This window comes from Leuciscus leuciscus, assembly GCF_965113295.1.
Source record: "Leuciscus leuciscus genome assembly, chromosome: 6".
Taxonomy (NCBI): domain Eukaryota; kingdom Metazoa; phylum Chordata; class Actinopteri; order Cypriniformes; family Leuciscidae; genus Leuciscus; species Leuciscus leuciscus.
The window spans coordinates 16,641,053-16,658,634 of NC_138730.1; the positions used below are offsets into that span (position 1 = coordinate 16,641,053).

The 17,582-nt window shown below is 37.3% G+C and overlaps 1 protein-coding gene across 1 annotated transcript in view; it reads left to right on the top strand.

The window, feature by feature from the left end:
* st6galnac3 (ST6 (alpha-N-acetyl-neuraminyl-2,3-beta-galactosyl-1,3)-N-acetylgalactosaminide alpha-2,6-sialyltransferase 3) overlaps nucleotides 1-17,582 on the top strand; it is a 74,335-nt gene extending 56,753 nt beyond the window's left edge. The window contains exons 4-5 of the mRNA XM_082174092.1: nucleotides 12,863-12,970; nucleotides 16,868-17,582. Of these exons, the coding sequence (XP_082030218.1) occupies nucleotides 12,863-12,970; nucleotides 16,868-17,057 (298 nt within the window). The 3' untranslated portion in view covers nucleotides 17,058-17,582. The remainder of the gene's footprint in view (nucleotides 1-12,862; nucleotides 12,971-16,867) is intronic.

Genomic DNA, 17,582 nt, shown 5'->3' on the forward strand with positions numbered 1-17,582 from the left:
AACTCCTTCCAAAACCGGGCGACAAACTGTGGTCCTCTGTCGGAGACCACATCCACAGGAAGGCCATGGATCCAGAAGACGTTGTCCACCATCTCCTAGGCTGTCTCCTTGGGGGAAGGGAGCTTGTGTCCCCCTGCCCCCGCTGGACATCCTAGGAAAGGGACCCCACCACCACCTTCCTGTAGATAATGGTTTCCGCCTCCCCCCCAGGATCATCGAATGGATGGAAGAGGGCATCCGGCTTGGATGGAAGAGGGCATCCAGGTAGAAGTTAAACCACCCAAAGAAGAGTGCACAGCAGGTCTGGCGAGCTTTCAACCTCTTGGCCGAAAGGACATACTCTAAGTTCTTGTAATCCATCTAGCAAAAGGGAACAGGGCTGCGCTGAGCAGAGCTCAGACAGTGAAAGAAGAAGGCACAGGGTGCACCTTCCCATCTCTGGGTGACAGCTGGGACAGAACTAGGGCCTGGAATATAGCTTGGGTGCTGTTGAGCCCGAAAGGTAGGACCCGGTATTCAAAGTGTCCCATTGGGGGTGTTAAAGGCTTCCACTCATGCCCCTCAAGTAAATGGTTCAAATGGTAGGCAAATCCTGTAACAAATTAGAACTCAGAAATCCCTGACCAACCATGTGAGGATTGTGCTGCCCCAGCCACGGGTGCCCCAGGACCACCGGAGCACTCTGGGAATCGAACAGGTACAGCTCAATCATCTCATCGTGATTGCCTGAAATGATCAGACTTACAGAGGGAGTAGAAGGGTGATGGAGGGGATGAGAAGGCCATTGAGGGAACGGACAGAAGAGGGATGGCTGTAATTCCCCATTGCACAGCAATGGAAACATCTAAAAAGTTCCCATCGATCAGGTCCAAACTGGAGTGGACAGTGCCTTTATACTGGAAAGAGACAATGAGAAGGGAACGTGAAGTGGGGGAATTGAGAAAAGAGTGGCACCCACTAGGATCCCCTGGTTTACTGATGCTTGAATTTTTTCGCTAGGATTGGCATAAAGTTGCCCAACAGCATTGTGACCGACTTATAGGGAGCACTCCAAGACGCATAAAAGATGCGATTGGAAATCAGTGTTATTCCACAAAATATTGATTTCTGAACTCTTCGTAAGTTTTATCATTTTTTTTATTATGTTTTCTTTGCATTATTCAAGGTCTGAAAACATTTTACTCAAACAGATATAAATAATAAATCCAGAGGTACTTCTAATTTTGCAGTGGTCTCAATTTTTTCCAGAGTTGTATTTAGCCATTTATAGTCACCTATATGTATACGTGAATACACAGTGTTTACTTGAATACAAAAATATCTTTAGTATGCTTCCTAGCTTTCTTTTTCTTTAAGCGTTCCTTCTGATCTTTCTTCCTATCTGCTTTCATTATCCTTTATTTCTACCTTTTTTTTTTTTTTTTTTTTGCCCTTTCACCTTTATTGGTTTCCTCCCAGACAATGTGTAAACTTTTGTGCAATCTCTGTATCTAAACAGTACCTGCAGTGCCTTGGGCCAAGCAGAATCTTCCAGACTGAGTTCTTTTATCTTAAATGTCGCACATTTACCGGTTCACTGTCATGCTGTGTGTGGGGGTGGCCTGGTAAACTATGTGCAGATAACAGAGGACAGTCCTCCTAAATCACACTGTCACATTACCTTGTTGCCATGATAGTCCTGTTAACCTCTGTGTTGACACGCACGGGTTGCTAAGTCACTGCAGATATTACTGATAATCGGAGACTCAATTTTGTGGATTGTTCACTTTGCTTGCCACCATTTTACCTGTTACATCTTTTTAATTGCTTTATTACAACTTTATTACACTGTAATACTTAGTTGTACTTTCTGGGAATGTCTATAAAATATGCATCTGGGTGGCTTTTATTATGAACAGTAATTGCTATCAATTGTTCAAAAAGACTGAATTAAAGCTCCTTAATGAAGAGAAATTGCACATTCCGCATCAGTGGATATGTACTGGTCTATGGGATTTTTATAGTTACCAAGCAATGTAGAAACTTGCCGTATTAGTACATAATTAATTTACCTTCACAGAATGCTAACCGTTAGTCCTATCAGAATTTGAAGTCTGAACTGTCCATTTTATATCATCATTTAACAGGCAGGTTTAAATGCTACATTTAATTGCCTAGAAAGACTCTTGTTCTCATCAACAGTTGTCAAGTAGTCACAATTTTGCCTCGGGAAATCATTGGTTGGCTTCCGCTCTATGCCTAATTGAATCAGACCCTTTTACCCGCTATATTAATGAGTGCACCTGCACGTCGCACAATATAACGTGACAGTATAATGCCATTAGAGATGATTAGATCTTCTGACTGTTTAGTATGAATTAATTAGGCTAAATACACTTTATGTTCAAACACACTGAATGGACTTCAAACATAGCCATGATGAGCAAGTTGCCAAGATGCCGCTCTGAAAAAACAAAAGCATATCTGAAACACTGTAGACACCATGTTGTAAGAGTCAATGGTGCTCTTTTAGGTCATAATGACTCAAAGTGTACATATAGTAGTTTTAATTGGAACTGGAAGCTTGGAGGCATTTTAAAAATTATACTATAAATAGTCCTTTCAGGCTTTGCTTGACTTATTTACTTATGGAGGATGAGAATAAAATGCAGCTGGCTTAGGAGCATTCAGAAATGTGCTGCATTAAATCAGGCTTCATTCTTTGAATGCTGTTTAATACAGCCGAGATGATAAGCCATATAGCGTCATTCTGATCTTGATAATTCCTTTCTGGTTAATTAGATTTTTCTTTTGGTTATTGCAATGTGACTCATGCTGTTTTTGAGCATCTTACACCATGTTTGTTGCATTTTTAAGACAACATGTTAAGTTAAAATTAGTTCTACTTTTAAAAATGAGTTCTGGTCTATTCCATTGTGCTCCATTCATCTTATCACGGGAAGTTACACATACGAAGCACACAAAGACAAATATATCACTAGAACAGTCTTTAATTCACAACTCACAGTACAGGCAGGAAAAACTCAGGGAATCACAGGAGAAACAAACCACTACGCGTTAAGACAAATAACTGAACAGAACAGGGAGTATAAATACACAGGAGCTAACAAAATTATGAACGAGACAACAGGTGAACGGAATAATCAATCAAGGGAACAAACAGGTACACACTAGGAAACTAAATTAAACAGAATATACTAGCAGTTTTGCACTTAGCATGGCCTTATTAGCCCCTGGTGGTAGTTGCAAATGCACCACCCATTGACGGCCATTCAGAACGTCTTGGTTATTTATGTAACCCTCGTTCCCTGAAGGAGGGAACGGAGACGTAGTAGACATGTCGACTGATCGGGATCACGCTTAGGGAGCCTGTCATCTTCAAGTATTGTAAAAACGAGCCAATGCACATTGTCGTGCGAGAATTGCATCACATGCTCCGCCCCACAGCGCGGGTATAAATAAAGAAGTGGATGCATGCACCAGTTGTTTTTCGTTGAGGAGCCGAGCGGAGCCCTGAGTCAGCGGTGGTCCAGCAATAGTGGCGATGGGACTACGTCTCCGTTCCCTCCTTCAGGGAACGAGAGTTACATACGTAACCGAGACGTTCCCTTTCAGTCGCTCACATTCGACGTTTTTTCAATACTCGAAGATGACAGGCTCGCTAAGCGTGATCCCGATCAGTTGGCACGTCGACTACGTCGAACGTGAGCGACTAAAAGGGAACTAGCTTTATGTTGTTGTGACAAAATACTTTTTTTGATGTAATTGTTCTGCTCCAATATAAACCTCTTTGGGTGAACCCGAAACCGGGTTACAGTGATTGTACACTCTTAAAAATAAAGGATCTTTATTGCCATCTATGGTTTCATGAAGACCCTTTAACATCAATGGGACCATTCCATTGCATAAAGGTTTTTTTATAGTGGAAAAAGGTTCTTAAGATTATTAAAATATTCTTAAATTTAAGAAAAATAAATGGTTATTTTAAGAACTGTTCATTGAAAGATTATTTAGGGAACACAGATTGGTTCTTCTGGCTCTATGGCTATCACTACGAAAATAATTTTTTTGACGTTTTATTTTTTAAGAGGGCTACTTTAGGATAGAGAAGTTAAGTAGTACTCAGAAAGTTTACAGTATGTTTTTTTTAAATTTATTTAGAAAATATGTCGTTTCTTATAGGCTCATTAGAATATGACAGTTCGACTGATGAAAAAAGTAATCAAAGGTAATTAACACATTTTGACTCCTCTGAATCCTGATGCGTATGTTTCTAGTTGATTTATTAAATGTTGAAATGTATAGGAAAGGCTCTGTGTGAATATGTCGCACTGCACCTTGGTTTAAAATACCTTTAGAAGTCTGAAATGTACCATGTCAACAGCATTGACCCCTATTCCAACTGTAATCCCTTATTTCATACTGAAGGCACAAAGGTATTTATTTTGATTAGTTCTTCAGCTTACTGTTTTCATTCTGAATGCTCACGGAGGATTTTTGAGATGAGATCTTTTCATTTATTTGTTATTTTGCTCGGCTGCACAAAGTCGCTCTGCATAATTTTAATAAATATATTCTATATTGACTTACCTAGCACCTATCTGACATATTACATGCTTATGGTATTAGGAAATCCATTTCCTCTTTTTTTAGCAGCCACTGTAATTTCAGCTCTTTATAGAATTTGGCTGAATGTCAGCAAAATAGCAGAAATGACCTACCATTATCCAGAGAGTGTTTCCTGAGGCACCGCCGTTTGTGTATTCTTGGGAAAGTTCTGTTGAATCAACCTAGTGTTGGGATAGATGGCTTTATAGTCCATGAATCCAAACGCTGCCGGAAAACTCTATGAATAGGACGAGGGAATAAAAGTCCTAATGCATGCAATAGGCCTCATCATTCATTGGCTATTATCACAGATCCTGGAGCCTTTGAAAGAGACATTACCGAGATGGGATGTGAGCAGAATTCAAATATTGAAATTTTTCATTCTCTTGCTCACTCATATTCTTTCCCTGCAGCAAATGCAGCTATGCCTAGATTAGATTTGTAGTTCAAAAAAGTCAATTTAGCCCTTGAAGATTGATTTTAGATAAAAAAAAATGTCAATTCTGGCTTTCTCTGTAACGCTTTTTTATTTGTTTTGATGTGTAAATGATAGAAAGAAGACATTTTGCTTGTGTTTAACATAAAAAACTGTGCATGCTTTGTGATAGATTAACTAAAACTGTTTAAATAGCATTTGACTTATTTTATACCTAGAAAACCTAAAAGAAACGGTGACTTGTTATATGACCTACAATTTGCATTTATATACAGTATGCAATTTTAACTGTTATGCATCAGCTACTCGCAAGCAAAAATTAATGAACTGAAGTGTAATTTTTCCTTGTTTATTCAAGTGCAGATAAATTAATTACAAAGAGATGAACCAGACTAGTAATACAAAACCTGCTAAGTTAGATATAATTATTTCATTTGCCAGATGTGTCTTTAAATTACAACAAGATACTGAGTTATATATAAATTCATAAAATAAATAGCATGAGTTTATAATATCAATCTTTAATCAATTTTAATCTATTTACAATATTAATCTCTATCTGTAAATGAAGATATCTTGATTTTTTAAAAGAATAATAGGCATCATTGACATCTTTAGTATGCCTTGATGCAAAAATCTGCACACGTTTATGAAATGAATCTGTTTAACTTCACAGTAAATCAAATCCAGAAATCTTTCTCCCTGCTTTAAATGCACAAGATGAGCTGCAACTGATGTTAAAGACATTAGATCTATTTCCAACCATGAGAGATGGTAAAATCATGCAATGCTGTTTCGCTGATAGAGATCAGAGCATAAGGCTTTAGCTGGTTATAGATTCATGAATATTTCTGCAGATGAAATCTGTTCTGTAAGCAGTCTAAAGTAGAAAAATTTAGTAGGGTGAAAAATTAGTTAATGCATCAACTCGACATATTTTGGAATTCTCCATTTTTCATTTATTCACAGAAACTTAGTCAATTATTACACAAAGAGTATTATTTGAGCTCACCTTATTCGTGCACTTATTTCCTTTGTGGCCATTCATTCACTGCCGAGACTGAGCGATTATGACTCATAAAGAGTTCTAGCTCTTGAAACTTTATGGAGCACTATTTACAGAATGCATAAACAAAACTTATGTCTGCCTAGATTTCCTTTGAGAATTTGTTGAGCGTTCAAAGCATCCAGGAATATGCCATTGCATGAAGCATGATGTTTTGATGAATGTATCTCCTGCATGAAAGCATCCCTTATGGCTAACTTAACTGTTTCTGCAAAGTGGGCCAAGACATCCATCAGGATTTACTCAAGCGGCTACATATGTGCCATTGCAATCTCTCAAGATGACAAAGGCTTGACCTATGAATATTAATGAAGTTATGCTTAATATTTAAATGTGTTGATCAGAGATCAGGTCCGTAGTAAAGTATTTGCTATGTCCAAGTTAAAACTTCAATGTGAACAATGTATTAACAACATACAATTATTAAAGTAAAAATTTCAACGTCAGTTTTTTGTAATTATAATGTTCTCATTACAGTGATTTGAGGCAGGAATCATTCTTGCTGACCAATTCAATTGCCCAACTTGACATTTGATTAAGCGAATTTAGCCATTTTGTAATCGAATGCATAAATGCATGAATTATTGAGCACGACTGCTTGAAAAATAACCTTTTTGCAAAAAAAAATTATGGAGTTCAGGGTTTTAACCTGCCCTGAGACAAGTTTTTGGGTAACACTTTACAGTAAGGTCCATTTGTTAACATGTCAATGCATTAGTTAATATGAGCTAACAATGATCAGTATATTTTTTTTACAGCTTTTATAAACCATTGTTAATGTTAGTTAATAAAATGTCCATATTCATGTTAATTCATGTCACAATAACTAATGTTAACAGATTTGATTTTAAAAACATATTGAGCTTGGCATTAACTAAGATTAATGCTATAAAAGTATTGTTCATTGTTAGTTCATGTTAACTAATGTAGCTAACTAAACAAATTAAACCTTATTGTAAAGTGTTACCAGTTTTTTGTTTTAATGAATCAAAATTGTAGCTCGACATCACAGAATGTCTATCTGATTTCACTTTAAAGCACACAAACAAGCAACAGAGAAGCAGAGAGCGTGTCTAAGAGCCGTGCACGGCACAGAACACTGTCGCTTTCCGTCACGGATGACAACTGTAACGATCACTCAGCAAAACATAAAACTGGACAGAGATTGCTTCTCAAAACACACACTAACAAACTGAAACTCCTGCCAGGCAATTGGAGATGCTTTTGTTGTTGATGCATTCAGTTGGCCAAGGCAAATAGTCTCTCCTGCCACTATTGTAAATGGCAACTATGGCTGTAATGGTTATTTTGGAAAATAAATGTTTGATTCTTGCTTTCAGCAAGTCATGATCTAATTTCCTTTTTTTCTCTCAACACATTTCCAGTCCACTCTCTACTGTAGGCTGTCTACACTCAAATCAATCAATAAATAAATGATAATTATCCCTACTTAAATTTAATTAAAGAAAGTTTTTTCACACAATTTAATTTATTTCATTCAGATTAAGTCAGCTCCATTGGGTCAACACATTTTAGTTGGATTAGGTCAATGTTTAGTTGGATTAGGTCAATGCGATTAGGTTAATGCATAGTAAGATCAAATTAATTTTATTAGGTTTGTCGAACTAAGCCTTATTACATCTGTGCTACTTTAATTAATTTTAATTTAGTTCACTGTAAATGATTGCTGGTTTAAAAAGTAAGTAACCTGGTTGCCTTAATATTCTGAGTTCAATGAAACTAAAGATTTGAGTTAATACAAGGAAAGAGATTAGTTTAATCAACAGAAACTCAAAATATGTTATCCGAACAACATTAGTGAATATAAGTTGATTTGACAAAAGAAAAATGTTGTGATGAATCATGTGCTATAATTGATTTAGGATTATTCACACTTACAAATAAGAACTGTAGAAGCAATTCAATTACAAGAGGGCAAAATATGAACATGCTGTGGCAAAAAAAAAAAAAAAAACGTTAAAAAAAAATTATACATTTTCTTACGTTTTATAAGTATAGTGTGTATATATGTGTGTGAGCTTGGACCACAAAACCAGTCACAATTTGCACGGGTATATTTGTGGCAATAGCCAACAATACATTGTATTGGTCAAAATTATCGATTTTTCTTTCATGCCAAAAATCATTAGGATATTAAGTAAATATCATGTTCCGTGAAGATATTTTGTACATTTCCTACCGTGAATATAAAAAAAAAAAAAAATTGTGAGTGGATGCAGCAAAATAACATAAATGCGATAACTTTAAAGGCAAATTTCTCAATGTTTCGAATTTTTTGCACCCTCAGATTCTAGATTTTCAAATAGTTGTAACTCCTATGTCCTATCCTAACAAACCATACATCAATGGAAAGCTTATTCAGCTTTAAGGTGATGTATAAATCTGTGACTGGTTTTGTGATATATTTCACAATATATATATATTGTGTTTACAAGTAGCCTACAAATACAAGTGCATCAAAAACAAGTGGCAAAATAAAAATTCGCCCATCTTGGCATACGTAATTTTTTATGTCATTTCAAACCTTTTATTGCTCACACACAGGAATGAGTTCAGCAATGACTGAGGTAAAAAGTTTAAATAAAGAAGTGACAAACTCTCTTTATATTGGCATGACTGAAACCTGATACGGCACCATTAGCTGCTGGTGGATAAACCACTTAAAGGAGAAGTTCACTTTTAAAAAAACTTTTGCTGATAATTTACTCACCCCCATGTCATCCAAGATGTCCATGTCTTTCTTTCTTCAGTCGAAAAGAAATTAAGGTTTTTGATGAAAACATTCCAGGATTTTTTCACATATTATGGATTCCATTGGGACCCAAACGGTTCAAGGTCCAAATGACAGTTTCATTGCCGCTTCAAAGGGCTTTAAACGATACCAGACGATGAATAAGGGTCTTATCTAGCGAAACGATCGGTCATTTCAAAAATAAAATAAAAAGTTGACGTTTTATAAGCACAAATGTTCGGCTTGCTCTGTTCTGTGATGCGCGTTCGTGACGTCACGTAATACGCAATTACGTTGAAAAGGTCACGCTTGAAAAATTGAAGAAAATGTTCTTTTTGGCTTTTTAATATTAAAACACTCAGGATGCGCACACGAAATGGGCATTTTAAACGATAAACTGACACAAATACATTTGAAAATGTTTATATGGTCCTCCTTCCGCACATTTGTAAACACATCAAACTTGACCTTTTCAACGTAATTGCGTATTACGTGACGTCACGAACGCGCATCACAGAACAGAGCAAGGCGAACATTTGTGCTTATAAAACGTCAACTTTTTATTTTATTTTTGAAATGACCGATCGTTTCGCTAGATAAGACCCTTATTTATCGTCTGGTATCGTTTAAAGCCCTTTGAAGCGGCAATGAAACTGTCATTTGGACCTTGAACCGTTTGGGTCCCAATGGAATCCATAATATGTGGAAAAATCCTGGAATGTTTTCATCAAAAACCTTAATTTCTTTTCGACTGAAGAAAGAAAGACATGGACATCTTGGATGACATGGGGGTGAGTAAATTATCAGCAAAAGTTTTTTCAAAAGTGAACTTCTCCTTTAAGAACAGGAGCTGGTGCACTTACTAAAGGCCTATCATTTACTAGCAACTGCTGACAGCCTCGGGGTTATTAATAGATCTTGCCGAAATGAAAGTAAACACAACCTTAGCTTGGAGGAACTGTCTGTCTTCTTTAATGTGTAATAATGGCTGTACTTAGTTTCTTCACAGAGATAAATTGGCACAGACTAAGAGCGCTAGGCAACTCTACCATTCTGGCTAAATGAAAAATTCATCCCAGGGGAAGAAATAGTTTAAAACATCTTAGGGAAGCACTGTTCAGCTGTGTTAGTCAGCAGAACCGCACCATAAAAAATGAGCTGTTTAGATAAATCAATTAGGTAAAGAATAGCAGTGCATCTCCATTTCCGCAAGTTGTTAAGCTATTCTATCTCACTTGTGGCATCGGATAATGTTGTGCAATTCTTGTGGCTATATATTCCAAATAGTGTTATTTGAAGGTTTATTCCAGTGTCTTGCCTCATAAACTGCCATTGTAAGTGCATTACCGTAAACATGATTTTTGGTTGCATTTACTAATGCATGAAAGACAATTCGAAATTATTTTCTATAGCACAGATGAGCTTATATTTATATTTAGCTATAACAATTGTGTCCTCCAAAAATAAAAATGATGTGTTGTTCCAACATCCAATATCTCTTCTTAAAAGGATAGTAAAAAAAGGAGTAAAAAATGGCACATTTACTTTCAGAAAAGTAAGTTGAACTCTAGTTCTCATTCAGGGCCTGAATTTCATTTTGGAAAATGGGGGGGAAATCCCCCCTTAGGTGATTCTTATGGGGGGAATTTTTAATTTGAGGGGGGAGTTTAGACTTTTTTTTTTAATTACATTTATTTCGCCTAAATGTATGCTCATTCATCGCATTTTTACAATGGGGTAATTTTGTTCTTAAGAATTTACACAACACAAGGAATTCTTGATTTCAATCTTTGAATTAAATTGAAAAAAGTAGCACAAATAAATACAATAGAATAAAGATACCAATAAAGAGAAATAAAGAGAGAAGTTTTTGCTTACTGTAGGTCTAACACTAGTATTCAGAAATACAGAGACTGAATAAAGTAATCAAATGTAAAATAACACTGGGTAGTATTTTAGTCCTGACTAAATTAAATACATAGGCTATTAATCCTGATTCCTTAAAATGAAAGCCATGTTTTGTTGTTTTGACAACCAAATGAATGACAGACACATATGTCTGCTGTCCCTTTAAGAGCTAGTGCACGGATCCTGTGTTTATTATACGGTCACGTGCGATTTATGCTTATTTAAGACATAACCGACTGTGTTTAGAGGATACTCACCAAGACCGAAATTGACATAATTTTGCATGTTTTTGACTGTTAAAGCGATATAATCCACGAAAAATAACTTTGGTTACCCGCGAGCTGTGTGTGAGGCGGCTTTACTCTATGTATGTGTGCAGAGAAACATCTCTCAGACAGCGTGCACGTACCGAAGAGTTTAAAATCGCGTGAATGCTTAAACTGGTAAGACTTAAAAAGACGTGCAAATGGTAAACTTTAGTTACTCATGATGCAATGCTGGCCCGATTATGCAAGTGACAATTCCGTCTATCCCGACTCCCGAAACGCGAGAGTGTATCGCCGCCTGCAGCGCTTAACGATTGCCTTGTGCAACCCATTTTGAGAGACGAGAGATAGAAGACGCAGCACCGCTGAATCACTCGCGCGGTTTGAGAAATTGCGTCTCGCAGACAGTTTTAAAATTACTGATTTGATTTTATAATCTGTGTGGATTAATTTACTAATACAGCCTACAGGCTAAAGTGAATCAATGTTTGCGGGAATTTCCCGCATTATAAGTGGGAGACCTGCGGGAATTATCAAAATTATGCGCAATACCCGCAATCCCGCGCCGAAATTCAAGCCCTGCTCATTGAATGTTTCTAATGCAAGTCAGCACTGTAAGATTTGTTTTTAGCATAAACAAGTTTTAAAAATATGCTTTTTGCAGTATAACAAAATAAACAATGTTCTGTGATGAAACTCTTGACGGTGCAGGCTGATAGGTCCTTAACTCAATCTACTTGCAACCACATCATTCTCTGTAGGACACTGATGATTGGTTCCTGCTGTATCAATAGCCAATGAATTCGCTGTTCAACCTTCAAATGCTTGGTTAGCATTTGCCTTAGCAGTGAAGCGCGCTTCAGAAACCCTCCACCTTCCCCAGCTCCACCTGTATAGATCTGCTATGGGTAATTAATGTACGCTATATTGTACAGCAGCAGCAGGTCTTACTTTTTTGACAGTCATGTTCAAGATGAAAAGAGCTGCATAAATATTCTTCAAATGTTCTTCTTGTGTGTTCCACTTAAAAAAGAAAAGCATAAGGGTTTTCATTTTTTTTGGTGAACTATCCCTTTAGGTTTCTAAGCAGAGAAGCCGTCATTAAGGGTTGTTAAAGTATATTCAGCTGAACAATGTCTCAGAAACTCAATGAATGGCAATGTAATGGTGCACAGAGCAGAGGAAGGTAGATGGCTGGGAATTAATGCCTGCACTTTGAAAGCAGGTCTGCTCTTTCTGATGAAACCGGTGTTCTTTACAAAGCGCCTGGGAAATGGATTTTTCCACAGGTGCCAATAGCTTCTCTAAATGGCCACGTGCTCTAATATGTCTTGATGATTGACCACTTTCCTGAGCCCTGCAGGGGAGAGTTTCACAGGCTCAAGCTGCAGGGAATATAAGCGTCAGGACTGTTTGATGGAAGTACTGAGGCTGTGGAGGTGCTTTTATATAAGGCAAGGGAGCATGTGTGCTTTTAAAGTGTGATGGGACTTTATTTACGTCAAACTCATCTCTGATTTGGGGATTTCATTTCACACAAACTAATAGTTTCTTACCTGTTAAGCTCTTTTCTGTTCTTTATAGACCAGCTCCTATGTTGTTAGTCCTTCTGGAACTATCTATATACACCCAGATTATGTTCTACACACAGGTGCTTCATTTCCCTTTTTGAAAGAGGTATTAGCTTTTGGGGACCTATAATGTGGATTATTTGAATGGAGATCTCTCCAATGGATGTTTTATCAACCACTTCTTTTGGAATAAAGACATTTACCCAGGGTAAAATAGGGTCATTTGAGTACTGACATCATGATTTTATGTTGCAGGATTCAGTCGGGGTCGTACCTGAGCACCGGCTGGTTCACACTCATTCTGGCCATGGACATGTGCAAGGAGATCCGAGTCTACGGGATGATCAATGACACATACTGCAAGTAAGACTGGCATGCAATCTATCACTTGACAGTGGTATTTAAAGCAGTTTCGCTTGTAGTGTAATAGGACAGCAGAGCTGATACAAGAACAGTTCTATGAGTTTCGAACAAACCCCCTGTAATAATACAAACATACACACCAATACCTTTGCTTCAAAATTTTAAAGGGGTCATGAGGTGGATTTTTTAAAATTATCTTATGTTCAATAGATTCACTTAGAAGGTTTTTGCACAAAAAACAATCAAATATCCGCAAATTTTTTTTATTTTTAACTCTCATTCTCACCCTTTAAAGAGTTAGTTCACCCCCCAAAAATAATAATAATTAATTACTCACCCTCATGTTGTTCCTAACACGTAAGACCTTCGTTCATCTTCGGAACACAAATTAATATTATTATTTCATTCCTTTTTAATGAAATCTAGAACTTTCTGTCCCTCCATTGACAGCATACGTGACTACCTTTTTCAAACTCCAGAAAGATTGTAAAGACATTATTAAAGTAATTCATGACTCCAGTGGTCTTATTAAGGTTTGGTGGTATGGGTAGCTTTAAGGGTGGGTTAAGGGGTAAGGGAAGGTCAACAATGTAATTATGGATGTATGAATTACAGCTGTAATTACATGCAGGTATTTATTTAACTATACAATGCAAAAATGTATGGACACAATAAGTGCATTGTATCAAATGATTCATTTAAATGTTACTGCATAGTAGTTAAAGACACTTAATATAAAGTGGGACCAAAGTTTCTCTTCCACAAATGTCACAAACAAACAAGCCATTTTTGGACCTTGGTTATATTTTTGGACCTTGGTTATATAAAGGCTTTTTGTACTGTGGAGGACATTTTAAACTATGAAAATGCAGGATATTGTAATGGTACAAAGACATATTAAATGTCAAAAATTAGATTTCTCATGTCATGACACATTTTAAGACCATTGTAACGTTGCATTATGTTTTAGCTTACCTTGGACACCAAAACAAAGTCTGAACACATTATTTAGTACTATTTATTTAGTACTATTTATTCATTTACTGCAATCATTTTTGGTGTCAAAATATTAATTCTGTTGTTCTGTTTTCTGACACATTGCCTTGCATGTCTCCTGAGTCCTGATATTGTTATTCAATAGTTCTTTAGCAGTATATAAGCCCTTTTATCATGAATCTCTCACTATGATTCCATTTTGATGATAGTGTCCTTAACAACCTCACAACCCCCCTACTGCAGATAGACATAAGCAAAGCACGCAATAATGTGATTAGAGTGTTTGTAAAGTAGCTATTATAGTCTGTTTTCCCAACCATTTATTCATTCCGCTCTCCCTTTCAAAACAATGAGCAATTTTCATTCCACAGCAACTCCCAGTCACCTGTAAAGACTGGCAAATGAGAAAACAGTGGCTACAACAAAGTCATTTTGATGAAAGGCAGTTCAGCTGGGAAGTATCTATTTTAGCATAATGTGCTGAGCTGTTGTTGCAATTGACTTTGCTGGATCTCTTGTAATTAAAATTCAACAGGTGCTACTGGGAGAGAGAAATTTAATCTAATTGAGAGCAAAAAAAAAAAAAGTCTTCAGAGCTACCGTTTCTCAGTGGGAATTCTCCTTATGGACTCAGTCTTTGAATAAAAAAAGGAGCAATTGGTTAAAGCTTTAGCAAAATCAAAACTGCTACTGTAAGTGCTTCATAGACTTTATTGTGCATGATTCATCAGTGCATTCCAGGGAAAAATTTTGTATTTCTTTTAGCATATTTTTTTCCTAATGGTTTTTTCAGTTTCACTCAGAGATATGTGAAGCTGAAATAAAATACGGTTACACTTTTTTTCCCCGATGGTCCACTTTAGACATTCTACTAAATAACTTGTCAACTACATGTCAACTAACTTTAGAGTATTAGTAGGCTGTTAGGTCAGGGTTCGGGTTAGTAGAATACACTGACTTGTAGGGCCCTATCTTGCACCCAGCGCAATTGACTTTGTACACCGACGCATGTATCATTCCTATTTTGCACCCGACGCACAGTGGACTTTTCCCTCGACAGACGCATGTCGGTAAATTAGGGAATGAACTTGCACTCCCGGGGGCGGTTCAGCGAAAAGAGGAGGCGTGTTCCGGCGCAAACGTTCCCTGGTGCTATTTTGCAGTTCCAGAAAACAATTCCGCCACTGACCAGGAAAAACGATGATGCTCTGATTGGTTTATTTCACGTTACGCCCAAACCACACCTATTAGTAATATAGCTACTTTAGACCAACCCATTTTAGATTTGCGTCGAGAACCCCGAGATCCGCCCACAAAGTTACTTGCGTTTCGCGTTTGATACTTGCGTTTCAGATCGTTAAAATAGGGCCCGTAGTTTCTGTAACGTGAGTTGGCTGTAGAGAAGGGTGCACGACGAAGGGAATCCGGAAGAACAGTTTATTAATCCACAAAACAGGAGATGCATTAACTTTCCACACAAACTAAAACACAAACAATACTGGACAAAGGAACCTAGGAAACACAGGCGTATATACATGGGCAGTAATAAGCATGAAACAGAGCAGTTGTGATAGAACTAATTAACAACCAGGGAAACTAACGAAAACACAGAACACAACACACAAAATGGGAACAGAGAAAACAAAACAAAACCTGATCAAACACGTAAAGGCCCGTTCACACTGAGCACGACGCAATAAAGCTAAGCGAATCACAGACAAACGGAACATTCACACTGAATGCGAAACGATTGATTGTCTTCAGCTGATTCACGCCTGAACAATAGGTGGCGCTGACCGAGAATACATTTTCCTCATGCAAGCATCTCGTAGGTTTTCCTGTTTGGCTTTAACCTGCACAACACACAACAGTAAATGAAGATGAATAAAGTTTGGTACTACACAGAAACCATCATCGAGTGCGTGTAAAAACTTCCGACTGCGATCTAAAGTGGATTTTGGTTAAATAATTGGCATACTTGCATTATTTGTAGTGTTTTATAATAAACTTAGCATTTCTCATGTAAGCATTTCTCATTCTTTATTGTTATAAAAATACCCCGAGCTGCATGAAAAACACATTCAGAGCATATATCGTCATACTCATATATTTATTTGGCTTTACATTTCATCTGTTGAAATGTTTCTCTTATAGTTGTTTATATGCGGAACTCAGAACGAGGAAATGAACACAACTTCGTCATTCGGAAAGGCAGGAGTTATGAGCACATAATACGATTGACAGCTCTAGAGCGAATGAGCTCTTTGACTCATAACAGACACAGACAGAAGAAAACACCATTTCAAGCTCTTCAGATCATATAATTCGGTGGAAAATGAATAGAAAATGATAATCTGTATAAAGAACATGTGAGCATATCTGTTCTTAGACACCAATGATTAAAATAACTGAACATCCATTCTCTTCTCTCTTCTGGAACACTTTTCTTCTGTGTTTACACAATATTTAAAAACAGCGCCACCACTCGAACACTTTTTTGCAACAGTAGCGGCTCGGGTAAGCTCAAATCTAATTGGACGGATTGTTTCATCGAGGGCCACGGGGGAAAAAAATCGACACCCTGGTCGTAAAAAAGTCGTGCTTTGTCGCGCTGTGATTGATCGCGCCCGTTGTGAAAAGCTCCATAGCCATCTATTGTTTTGATTCAAGAACGCCATCGCAATGTACATTCGTGTCGCTATATCACACTTAGTGCGAAAGACCCTTACAGTGGCAAAGTTACTTATAGTCAGTAGAACGTCGAAAGTGGACCATCGAAACAAAGAGTAACTTAAAATAGTTGTTAAGGCCTTTTAAAATATAGGATAGTGAAAATGGCACTTTAATTGTCATGAAATAACAAAATAATACTTTCTTCCATTCTTTTCTTTTTTACTTTAGATCAGAAGGCTACCGGAAGGTCCCGTACCACTACTATGAAGCAGGAAGTCGTGATGAATGTGCCGAATACCTCTTGCACGAGAGCGCTCCTTACGGCGGGCACCGTTTCATCACAGAGAAGGCTGTTTTTGCCAAGTGGGCAAAGACGCACCCCATTAAGTTTTTCAGTCCGGAATGGCAGCTGTCATGACCAAGACTCCCATTCTTTCAGAATATTCCTTAACACTACGGCCTTGTTGGCTCTTTCCCCCTCCATCTTAAAGTAACACACATGAAACTTGTCATGCAGTGGCTAAACGAATCATTCGAATGCGATTTCAAATGGTAGCTGTGTCCCATCGTGACCATGAGGAGCGGTCTCTAATGAACCTGGTGTTAATCCTGGTGTGATCAGATAGTGGATTTAGCATGTTCTCATGTTGTTCACAATCAGGTAGTATATATTTCTTTCAGAGTACATACACTTATTGCAGAAAGGATGGGCTCGGTAGAAAATCACGTCCTTGTTTTATCTTTAATCACCTCGCATTAGGGCTGGCCGATATACCAAATTATATATAAAAATTAGAAATTAATTTTTCAGCCTTTTGATGATATTCTCTATTCATTTCTATTCATATATGTGCTCTGAAATGGCTTAGGGGTCATCCACTCAAATCATGTTTTTGCATTTAAAAACGTGAAGCGCAGGGCGGTGGAATAAAAAAACGGGACT